The sequence below is a fragment of the Fusarium subglutinans genome, assembly GCF_013396075.1.
Source record: "Fusarium subglutinans strain NRRL 66333 chromosome Unknown NRRL66333_c0000099, whole genome shotgun sequence".
NCBI lineage: Eukaryota > Fungi > Ascomycota > Sordariomycetes > Hypocreales > Nectriaceae > Fusarium > Fusarium subglutinans.
The window spans coordinates 43,026-55,316 of NW_023502162.1; the positions used below are offsets into that span (position 1 = coordinate 43,026).

The 12,291-nt window shown below is 50.1% G+C and overlaps 2 protein-coding genes across 2 annotated transcripts; both read right to left on the reverse strand.

The window, feature by feature from the left end:
- Window positions 1–1,260: 1,260 nt before the first annotated feature.
- FSUBG_7645 (5-methylcytosine g t mismatch-specific dna glycosylase) lies at window positions 1,261–4,014 on the reverse strand (the record flags this gene model as incomplete). Its single annotated transcript, XM_036685972.1, has 1 exon — window positions 1,261–4,014. One exon carries the CDS (start codon window positions 4,012–4,014, stop codon window positions 1,261–1,263), a length of 2,754 nt encoding a protein of 917 aa, XP_036536831.1.
- Window positions 4,015–5,990: 1,976 nt separating this feature from the next.
- On the reverse strand, window positions 5,991–8,054 carry FSUBG_7646 (sulfate adenylyltransferase; the record flags this gene model as incomplete). Its single annotated transcript, XM_036685973.1, has 5 exons — window positions 5,991–7,186; window positions 7,237–7,385; window positions 7,446–7,628; window positions 7,688–7,715; window positions 7,886–8,054. 5 exons carry the CDS (start codon window positions 8,052–8,054, stop codon window positions 5,991–5,993), a joined length of 1,725 nt encoding a protein of 574 aa, XP_036536832.1.
- Window positions 8,055–12,291: the final 4,237 nt, after the last annotated feature.

The window sequence follows — 12,291 nt, forward strand, 5'->3', positions numbered from 1 at the left end:
AGGGGTCCTCTCGAATGCCAAAATTTCTTTTCTCGCTAATAGACCACGGTTTGAAGACCTATCGTCATCTGAGACCATTTGCCTACTTGACGCCTAACTCGTTGTAATATTTAACGGCCTCTCTCTTTTTTCTGCCAGGAACGAGCGACCAAGGGACCAAGATCTTCAGGCGCACTCTGCTGGGGTAGATCTTTTGTATAATTACGTGGCTGAGATAATCTCAGCCTCATGCTCGATTCAGTGCACATGGACACTGATCTCCTTTGCCAAGACGCGTGGCTTGGAGTATTGAGAAGGGGAATGAAGACTAAGAAAGTATACGCAAGGGAGGAGCAGGAACTGGGAAGGAGGTGAAAAAGGGGAAATCATCGATTGGACTGTTCATCAATTCTTTGTGTGAGATGTTGGGAATTGCTTCAAGCTTTGTACGGAATGGAAAGGAATGAGCGTGAATGATATTCATGGATTCGAGCTATGATTAGCTGTAAATAGCAGCTGTCTCGGTATAGCCGTGATGCCATATTAATGTACGATGAGGCATCACGAGACATCCGGGCAAGCAATACTATTTCTCCTGTAAAGCTTACGCGCAATCACACAGAGGCTTAATGCATTCATCGTCATCAAGTCACTGCATGAATGGTCTTGAAAGGAGCAGGTCATTTATTTCCACCTGTCAATCATTAAATCTGCCAGAGGTATATCCTTCTATCATCTGTCCTTGATCATCGACCGGACCCAAGCATCCTTCACGTCCAGAACCCCTCCCTTCCCGTTGACACATCCACCAACTTAACAAGACCCCGACAAATACTTTCAGCCCTGGGCCAGAAAACCCCAGCGCTGAACAAACTTTGACAAATTCGTCACCATCAGTGAGTGGCCTTTCATTTTCTTCATGATAGACCATTGCGGTCTTTCTTTTCCCACCGTAGAACGAGGCAGTAAAAACAACATAGCAAGAATGAGTAAAAGCAAAGCAAAAAAATAAACCCCATCAATCATCGTCAAGGTATAGCGTAGTCCCCATTTTCCAACGTTGGGAATGCATGCGTGGTATCTGACAATCAATCTCAAGCATCTTAGTGTGCTCTCACAAGTCGTTATTGAATCAATCAAATTCTCGTGACAATTGCCATTGGAATGGTTTTCGAGATCTCTATACTGGAAAAGATGCGCTTCCTTCAAACGTTTCTGTCGTCAGTCATATAACTCTTCCCCATCATGCCATGGAGTTCTGGGTATCGTGGTGTCTGACACTCAATCCTCATCCTCTTCGTTGATCGGGGCAGGTGTTCGTCGTTCCGTACGCCTCTTAGGTCGTCGGTGTCGCGAACTACTGATGTTACTGGCCGAATCATCGGGCATGATGTCGACATCATCAAATGCCCAGTCATCGTCACTTCCCGGATCACGATCGCTCTCGCCAGCCCAAGCCGGGCGCTCATAGCCTGAAGCTTGGGAGTTTCCAGAGTTGGGCCCGGACAGCACGTCGATGCGACGGCGGTTCTGCAAGTTCTGCATCAAAGCAGCCCCTCGCTGGCGCAGTGCATTCCGGACAACTTCGGCCTTCTTGTGCAACTTCTCGAAGGCATCCTCCAATGTTTCCATTCCCTTGTAGATCTCTCGTTCAATCTCTGCAATGGCTGCCATCTCCATCTCCTCATCGTTTGAGACAGCCTGCCGACTTCCAGGCATCCCTGTGGTGTTGACACTGACGAAAGACGCTGGTGTTGTACCTCGTGAGTAAACGGAAAAAGGAGTCGTGTTTCTCGAACTGAACGACGAGGAAGCTCGAGGTCCAGGGCTCATCGTTCGGGTATTGTAATAGGCACTAGCCGGGGTCGGTCCGCGCGATTCGTTGTGCGGAGTTTGCGGCACATCATCATCAGCTCCTGACCAGAGGAAGCCGTCGAAGCGTCCAGAAATGAGAATCTCCCATTCTGAATTGTTGATGTTGGAAAGTGCAACGAGGAGATCATGCGTATGCGGGTTCTTAACCAGATACGTGGCCGATTCAGCGTCTCGTGGCACTTGCTGCAATCTGTATAGCCGCTGCAGGGCCAGACCGGTCTTGATGAGGAAATCTGTTCGTGGTCGATGTCCAGGGGTGGGAGCACGAACAGACGACTTCAGCTCCTTCGAGCCAGTCATGATAGCGTTAAAGTAAGGGCGGTCCTCAGGGTCAAGGTTTGTGAGGATAGCAAAGGACAATGTCTCGTCATCGACATCCTGGGGAGGTGGCACTGGTGTTTCTCCAGTGTTGGATAGCCATCGGTCGACAGCAGAGCGAACTTTCTTCGACTGGCGAAGATAGTGCTCCCTAAACTCCTCCGCAATATCAGGGTCCAGCTGGACAGGTGACTGAGGTCGGGGGGGCTTGTCACCAGAGATTTCAGCAGCTTTGGTGCCAACTTCGGCAAGATCAAAGGGCGGCCACTGGGGGAGGTCAATTCGACCACTCACCCACTCCAACACGTCGCCCCAGTTGAGACCATCGTGAATTTCATGAGGGTTATCGCACATGATGCAAGTGCAGCCATGAGGAGGCAGGTCGCGAGAGAAGACATTTTCGAGGCGGTCCAACAGCCTGCGAGCAACAGAACGGTGTCCGGTAGCAACGGCAATTGAGCCCTGCTTGCTGAGTACTGTGTTGTACTGGTCTAATAGATTATGGAAGGGAGCAAATAGGGTGTCTGTGCCGACCAAAGGTGGGTTTGAAGGTCGGTTCCCATTCTGACGGGGTAAAACAGAAAGGAAGTTCTTAGGGGCTGTGTAAGCCAGGCCGCCGTTCTGAAGCAAATAGTCCACTCGAGGCATATCGTGAACATCGAGCGCGGGAGGGGGAGGAGGTGGAGGAGGTGGAGGAGCAGCACCAAAAGCAGACGCAGGCGTTGCCGTCTTCGAATGCAGATTCGAGTCGACATCTTGGACGTCAATGACTGAGGGAGTCTCAGGCTTGGCATCCGGGTATCCATGAGGGAATGGGGCCTGGGTTGGTGTCCTGGGAGACGAATCCTGAGCGCTTGAAGGAGAAGATGCACCATCGACATCATACCTTCTGTGACTTCGAGTAGATGATGTTCGGTGAACAGAGCGATGAGAAGAGCTAGATGCCCGGGAATCAGAACGGCGAACCTTGTCGCCAGAGCGGCGCGATGAAGACTTGACGTAGGTAGCTTGGCTCGAGACTCCGGACCGACGACTCACACGAGACCGCTCCTCGTTTCGTGATGCTGAGCGAGAAAGACTTGACACTCTTGATTTTGGCTGTTCAAGACCAGCCTCAGCTGCCGGGAGTTCTTCTGTAGGCGTTCGGATCCTTGGGGTTTCTTCTCTGGGTGTCTCAACCTTTGGCGTTTCAATCTCGGGGGCTTCCTCTTTTGGATATTCTTCCTTGGCTGGATCTTCTGGTGTCTCCTCGTTCACTGCTGTTCTGTCCGCATCGAGATCAGTTCGGGGTGGACTGAGCGGCACATCTGGCTTGCCGCTGTCAGAAGCCTTGGGGGATCTCGCATCTGCGGTATATGGAGCATCCGTAGGTTCAGGAGTAGACGGTTTGGGACTACGTTGGCGAGGAAGAGACAGGGAGTCGCGACTAACGATGGCCTCCTTACTGTGTGCCTTGCTGAAAGACGGGTAAGGCAATCCGATGCGATCAGAAAGTATAGAGGTGGCAGCTGTTGACGTCCTGGCCATGTCTGAGCTAGCCAAGTCACTGGTCGAAGCTGCACGGTGATGGCGGTGTTGATGCTCGTCGCTGTCCCTTTCCCTACGGTGACGGTGTCGGCGACTAGATGCGTGAGAAACGGTGTCGCTCACCTCACTGAGCTTGCTTCTAGAAGATCGTGAGGTGCGATGTCGGCGACGCTCGCGGTCGGGGTCCTTATGCTTTTCCCGACCATGATCTCGGTCGCGATCTTTGTGGTCCTTTCGTTCAGATTTGGAGCGTCTTGGCTTTTCACGCGGCCGCTCGTCGGCTGGGACCTCAAGGTCGTGGTCCTTGGAGGACATGGTGGACCATGGAGATGTGCTGAGAGTATCGTATGGCAGATAGTGATTTCGCGGTTATTCGTGGTTGTCGTCGATAATTCCAAGGTTGTTCAGTTCAAGAAAGCGGTCAAGAATAGTGGGCGCAAGGAGGAGTCGATAATGATATAGCCGTATGACAAAGTAAAACAGCGAGAATTAAGCAAAGTGAGATTCAGGCTGTAAAAGTGAGAATAGTGGTAACGTTGGGCAAGTTTGGTTACAGCGAAGCAAAGGAGAGTCGTGAAGAAAGAGGGGATGGTTGTACTGGCTGTAGAAGTGTGTGAGGTGAGGCGCATTGAATGGAAGCAAGCTAAGCGCAGTGTCAGGCTCGGCTTGGTTGCTTCATTCCCTGCAGCCCAGGTCTCAGGTCAGGTTCCGGGAGAAGAGTCAGGCACTAAGGCAGGACAGAAAGACCCTCAAGACAAGCACTTTAGGGAGGTAATTCATTCATTCTTCTCCCTAGGTAGGTAGGTATTCTTGTTTCTCACCGTCAGAAGCACGGCTGTATTGAAATGCGGGCGATTGACTCAATGGTTCCTGATTAGAGTCGCTTATTAGCTCCCCAGCCTGCGATTAATAAAAACTCGTTTAATAGGGGATCGGAAAGCTTGGACTTTCGCTGGGGAGTGAATTCAACGGCGGTGATCAACTGAAACTGTAAGGGATCCCACAGAGCTACCAAGGTAAGTACTAAAGTACTAACCTACAAAGATGATGTAACCTCTAAAGAGGCTTCGATACCGAAAACCAGTAAAAATCACAAGCAAATCACCACCAATTTCAATTTCTCGTCATTCACAGAGCCACCACAAACACACAAACGCATACGCAATCTTGACTCTACACAGCCCGATCATGGAAGCTCCCGTTTATCCCGTCTCCCGTGGCCCGGTCCTTGGGGAGCAAGAAATCTTCTGATCTTTAGTTGAGCTGCCAAAAATATTCAGCCATGTGCCTGATCGAATTTATGTAATACCTGCCTGAGTATTTCTGTTACTCAGGATCGAGGCCTTTAGTTTTCTTACCTCCCACAAGGCCCGTTCCCCAAATTCTGCTGTGGAGCCCAACTTTGTTGAACCAAACCGAAGCCGAGCACGGCCACACCCATGAAAAGAGACTTACAGGGGAGTGCTGTAGATGCGAGGTTGGAGGCTGGGCACAGAGTGAATGACGACCAACCACCTTCAACATCTTAACCGCCTGTGACCCCCTGGTAGAAACATATGGAACCATATTTAGAACATGAGAATGTGTGACAGAGAGAGGCCTTTTGTATCGATATCACTTATTGAAGAATGCAAACCGGTGCCTACCTTACCTAGGTACCTAGCTCCCTAGGTATGCTACCTTAGACTACCTAGATTCACATGACTCAGATATAATATCTCATCTCTATCCACAGCTGCCTGCCACGCATCAATCTCCATCTTAACGGCCCATATTCTCACTCAACTCTTAGCGGTGCTGCCCAAACCTTTAACCAACGAACGATTGATTAAGCGCTCAAACTGTCACGAGTTCCTGCAACGTCCATTCACAGCCTAACACAACTGTCAACCGTCACACTGTCATTCGTGATAGGCCGCCGAGTACGCAGCCCACGTATCACTTGCATATGCTCGCTTCTGAAAATAGTTTCATCATGATCTTCATTGTATCGATCCTAACTTAGTCTATGCCGATACATTCTCGTCGTCTAATTGATTCAGGAACGTGATGTAATTCATTCACCACGTTCGCGCTTCTTTTCCCCATCCGTCTCATTCAAATTAACGCCAATTCCGTTTATCACTTGCGCTGTTATTTGCAAATTTTCGTAGAGCGAGCGGTATAATAAATATTCATACCACAACGCTACTTTTAGCCACGCCACTCATGCGCATTCAAGCGATAGGTAGATGTAGCTTGCGGGTATCTTCCTCGGCTGAATCCCGAGATAATTCATCCAAAATCATCATTTACAGGCGGTCAAGGAGACCGTTGCTCTCGAGGAGCAGGACAATCTGGTGCACAATGGATCGGACGTTCTGCTTCTCGAGGTCGACAACGAGGTCGGGCTTGGCAGGGGCCTCGTAGGGGTCATCGACACCGGTGAAGTTCTTGATGTCACCACGGCGAGCAGCAGCGTAGACACCCTTGCGATCAGTCTTCTCACAGAACTCGAGAGGAGTAGCAACGTGGACCAGGAAGAAGGGACCGGACTTCTCAACGAGGTCGCGGGCAGCCTTACGAGCATCCTCGAAAGGAGCAATAGGAGCGGCGATGACAGCGGCACCAGCCTTGGTCAGCTCAGAGGCAACAAAGGCAATGCGCTGGATGTTGAGGTCACGATCCTTGCGGGTGAAGCCAAGCTCAGGGGACAGCTCATGTCGCACGTTCTCACCGAGAAGCATGGAGACGGGGCGACCACCACCCTGGTTGAGTGTAGCCTGGAGAGCACGAGCGATCTGGTCCTTTCCGCTGTTCTGGTAACCGGTCATGAAGACAGTAAAACCCTTCTCGGCAGGAAGAGGGTTCTCCTCGCGAAGAACCTTGACGACCTCGGGGTAGGAGAACCACTCGGGGATCTCCTTGCCGGTTCGGAGACGGTGTCGGAGCTCAGTACCGGAGATGTTGAGGGTGCGGGTGCCCTCAGGGATCTCGTTGATGGGGAGGTACTCGTCAGAGTCGGGGAGGTAGATCATGGCCTGGAACTCGACCATCTTGATACCAAGCTCCTCCTGGTGCTCCTGGACGAGGACCTGAGCATCATAAGGACCGTAGTGGTCCTTGCCCTGCTTGTTCTTACCGGGACCGGCGTGGTCACGTCCAACGATGAAGTGGGTAGCACCGTGGTTCTTTCGGATAATGGCGTGCCAGAGAGCCTCGCGGGGACCACCCATTCGCATGGCGAGGGGCAGAAGAGCGAGGGCAGCCATGCCGTTGGGGTAGCGGGGCAGGAGAGCCTTGTAAACACGGACACGGGTGAAGTGGTCAATGTCACCGGGCTTGGTGAGACCGACGACGGGCTGGATGAGGACGTTGGCCTGCTGGGAGCGGGCGGCGCGGACCGTCAACTCACGGTGAGCTCGGTGCATGGGGTTTCGGGTCTGGAAAGCGACGACCTTTTGCCAGCCGAGCTTGTTGAAGTGAGCGCGGAGCTCAGAGGGGGTGACTGGCCATTGTTATTCTCATGTTGGGCCTCAATTGCTCGCAGTGACTTACATCGGAGGTCGAGGAAATCGTAGTGCTCGAGACGGTTGATAGCCTCAAGCTTACCACCAACGTAGAACTCCTTAGCGGTGTCGAAGAGGTACTTGACACCGGGGTGAGTATCATCGTCGCTACCAAAGACCTTCTTGGCCTCGTTGACCCTGTTGCATCCGTATTAGCGCCAATGCCCCATGTAAGTGGGAGCTGCCATGATCACGTACTTGTCAGGTCGGTAGACATCCTCGACAGTCAGGATAGCAAGGTTTCGGTCGTCACGGAAATCGCGGAGAGTGATGCGAGCACCAGCCTTGATACCGAGCTGGTCGATCTGGGCCTGGTCAACATCGAGGTTGATAGGCATGGAGAAGAGGGCGCCATCAGCGAGACGGTTGTTCTCAACAACGCTGGAGGGTTCTGTTAGCTCATGGACGAAGCAATTGAACGATTCTACATTGAAACTTACCCGTTGTAGTCCTTCTCGGTCAAGAAACCTATAGAATAACCAGTCAATCGCTATTCTTTCTCACTCATGACAGAATCGCCGCCGTCGCAAAGCGCCCGCCGGAGGCGGAAGATGCGGGGGCGGGGCACCGAAGTCAACCCCCCATCATCACAGCGGGGGCAACAAAAGATCTTCACGAATAAAACAAGAGGCGCATACCTTCGAGAGGAGAGAAGCCACCGTTGAGAATAAGCTCAAGATCGCAAAGGTGTCGCTCGCTGAGAGTAAGAGCAGGGAGCTTCTGAGCCTCAGCCTCGAGCTCGGCCTGGCGGGGCAGGTCGCGAGCGAAGAGGTCCTTAAGGACACCACCGTGAGGAGTGTTGGCCATTGTGATGTGAAGTGGTTTTGGTGTTGAGGAGAGAGGAGGATGAACGAGAATGTCAAAAACCGAGTCGCTTCTCGGGGCTTTGCAAAAGAAAACAGAAGTTGGAGCACGCAATCGTGGGGGTCAACGATTGTACAGGTGTTACTCGGAGAAGGACGACGACGAACAGACCAGAAACAGAGGACGAGAAGAATGAGAATGGACAGTAGGAGAGAAGGATGTGCTTTGATTTTAAATCGACTACCCAGCGGGATATTAGAAAAGTATGTACCTCGATCTTCAAGCCCATCCACTACGAGAGTACGGATACCACATCCACCACAATATCCATCCAATTCTTACATCCACCCTGTCATGATTAGTCCCTCTCCCCGTCCTTTATTACTGGGGTTCATTGGACTGGAGGGGTGTGTATGATGCAGCGAGTAAGGCAAGAAAAAATTGCGTTTTCATAGGCAAAACGGACGAAATCGGCCAATGCACCCAATCCTCATCCTCTGAACGTATCCTCGCCCCCGAAAAGAGGGAAAAAACAACGGGGTCGTGGTTTTAGCTCTCAATGACGTGCTCGGAGCTTGAGGCTTATACATGCCGCCGACGACCCAGAAGACCAATCAGGGACGAAATGACCGGACAAGGCGGCACTAGGTCGTCGGAGCATCGCTCTCGGCGGCGTTAGAGCCCATGGGGGGCTTCATGATGGGAATCTTGAGTAAAATCTACTGTTTCCGAGGAGCATATTGCAGTTGTTGTTACAGGTGCAATAGTTAAGATACAGGTGCTGATGCTGCGGCTCACACGCTGAAGAAATGTCAATGCTCGGAACTCGCAACATATCAAAATGCGATTACAAAGCGGAACGACATGCACAACATGGATCATCAGTTTCCTATTCGAATCTCTTATTACCAATTCAGTTCCTGGTACATACCTTGGAAGCGGCAAGGAAACTCTTCAAGCGCTGCTACAGCTGCAGTAGGGTCCCTCTTTAACTGACCCCCCCCTGTCTACTAACGCTTCAGTACCCATCTTGAGCGCAAGGGCAAACGAAATAGATTCAACGGACATGTTCCATGACATGACCAATTGACCACCCATTCATCCACATGTAACCCACGGTTTACATCTATATCCACTAATGGCTTGCTTCCATGAAGAATCGTGGCTTGTTGGGGCTTTAGAAGATGTTCTCTATCGGATATCTTGTTCAAGCTGACTTGTCTTGTCAAAGCATCTTAAACAAGATATCCTTTCATCAACACCAGAATACAATTACTTCCCTGATCATGATCCTCCGTAGCCTTGCATATGTACGGTTGCTAGGGCGTATTTATTCAGTTCCCACCGACTTGGGGCGTCAAGTTTCCCCGAGTCAATTGCGGGTGTCGGTCGGAGCGATCGCCCGGCAAATGGGGAAAAGATGAAGCACGCCTTTTTTTACTTCCCCTCAGTCATGATGGATCAGATCCTGTCTTAGTAATCACGCAATTCTGTGACGTTGATACGACACTTTGGAGGGTTGACTGATCGGCAAGGCCACGCGGAAGTAAATATCTTTAACTTGGAGTCGATTTTTCACCATCTTGTAGGGCAAACATCGAAATTTTCCCATACGGCTCACTCGTCTTCTCTGAGATCTGGTCATGACCCAAAAGTCTATGATAACAGTGTAGGCCAATGGAGGTATGAGTAGACAACATATCCAGCTTCGCAAAGTACCCTTTGAAGCCCTCTAAAACCCTGTGGGATTGCCCTCTTTGGGTGTGAGGTGCTGTCATTTGTTGAATGATTTCTCTGCAATTTACTTCCCCCTTGAGATAAGCATGTAGTATGTTCTTGGCAACACCCTTGGTGACCTGAAAATGAGCTTCGAATACTCGTTTAGATACTCTAACTATGGGAGGAACGAAAACTTAGGGTTTCGATCCTAAACGAGAAAAAGACTTAAGTTACCTTAGCATGAGTTTATGATAACTTTGCTGAGTTTAATTTGATACTCTATATCAAGGTCTGATGTTTTCCTGCTCCCTGAGGACTGTATATCAGATTCTATACACTGGGGATGCTGTAGAGAGGCGGCAGCTGACAAGCTTGCCTCATTTTGTGCTATTTAGTCGCAATCGTCCGCCAAGACCTAATCCCACGATCTAGCCCCATTCATCTACCCGCATCTTGACGGCACCTTGCACCTCAAGGTGGATGAGGAAGCCAAGAGTCATTGCCTGGGTCAACGCTGCCACCGACGGTCCGAAAGCTGGTTATACATATACAACACAGACATGCCCGTTTTGAAGCCGCTCGTTTGCTAATCGTACACCATGATACCCAGGCCTCGCGTTGTGGACGGACAAGACCAGTTACAGTATTGTGAATATGCTGTCTGCGCCTTGAAGAGCGGTATTGACCAAACTATCAGTGGGATAGCTTAACTTGCTCTCTTGCTTGGAATGAAAGACAATTTGCCATATATTGTCTCGACTTGGCACATGTTTTAATTAATTAACCAGATGCTGGGTTAGTAACTAACTTGTCTGCTTGTGTAGAGGGCCCTAGTTTGAGTAGGTAGATTGCTCCAAGGATTTTGTTGAGTTTGATGTTAATAGCGTTAGTGATGTGATTCTCAAACCCCTTACGAGACTTCAATATCTGGTTTCGCGCGATTACCAGCTCTTGTTTTATATCACTTTTATCATGCTTCTTTTCCAGCTCTCAATCGGGCATGCACATTACCACTTATTTGTTCAACGTCGATTCTGATGCGAAGTCCACTTGATCGCAATTGCACACAACAGTGACACAGATAGAGAACAGTATGGAGTAGGTGGTGCTCTGGGGGAGGAAAGAAAACTCAGGATCGCGATCTTAAGTGACAAAAAGACTTAGGCAAGTTAGCCTAAGCTTAGGGGACTCTCTTCTAAATACTTATGTCTACTCTCCCTTATTGCATGTCAATTTTCTCCTTCAACTGCTTCGCTTGCAACGCTCTGTAGCCGCTATTGGCATGATGCATCACTTTCACTGCTCTCTCCAATCAAAGGACTTTCCAAGAGCTGCCAAGTTGCAGAAAACAGTCGCAATGGTTGCAAGCCCGACACGTGGAAGGGACAATTCCCCGCCTCTTGATTTTTAGTTTTGGAGAAGCGTTGTTGGCCAATCGATAACAGCCAACTCCCCGATGGTGACGCCAGAAGCCGGTGACAGCGAGCAAAGCCTTACTATACTGAGTCGTGTAGCGAGTACGCAGAACGAAGTTTCGGTGTAGGTATCCGTAGATTGCAGCATCTTGAGCGAATTTACTGCCTTGCACGCAGTATCTCCCCTTTGCACAGAATTGATAATCTATCAAGAGAAGGACTTTTGTCTGGGGCTGCATGGTCTCGAGCATGTCGTGATAGAAGTAGATACCGAAAAACGATAAGCGTGGTCTGGCAAATTGAGAGTATTCTCGCTACTGCTCACACCAAATTTAGTGCATGCCCAGAAAATGTGGTTGGATCAGGCTTCTCCAAGATCTAGTTAATCCCAACCTTCCCTGTTTTCGTACATTACCAAGATTCAATACTTGTTCTAGTCTCGATTTATCGTTATCTCTCTTTTTGACTCAAGCAGAATAAGTTCAGTCTCTCAAATCCAACACTTTGCATTCTTCGCCCGTTGCGAATTAAATTTCGACTCTTTTCCCATTAATTAAAACCCCTGCAGCTGCCATCCCGCCAACCTTAAATTCCCGTCCGTCGCGAGGTTGCCGATCTTTAGTGGCTTCTCCCGGCCGCTGCGCCACTGTTGTGTCTCTCGAAAGTCTTGGGGGGGGGTTACACCTACGTCAAACAAACACGAGATTTTGCATTGGCACAAAGAACACCAAGCTTTAATCTCCCGCGCGTAACTGGACTTCTTCTCCCTCCTCTGCCTAGGACAACTCCCGTATGCTCGATCGTCGATAACGCTTCGTTCACCTTTTCGCGCCGAACCCCCCTTACGCCGTTATAGCCGCATGCGAAATTATCGAAATATTGCTCGAGAACGTCAACTTCCTATCTGAGACCTGCAGTTCCTGATCTACATGCCCGAATCGACCAAATTTCCACCACCAAACTCCTCGATAACGTTACACACTTCCTTCTCTGGACCAAGATAATATTTGAACCAAAGAAATTGACGACGATATCGTAAAGACCGCCCTGGCGGGCTTGCCCGCGTTCCGCTTCTTCCGACCCCCTGACCACATCTCATCGTCAAG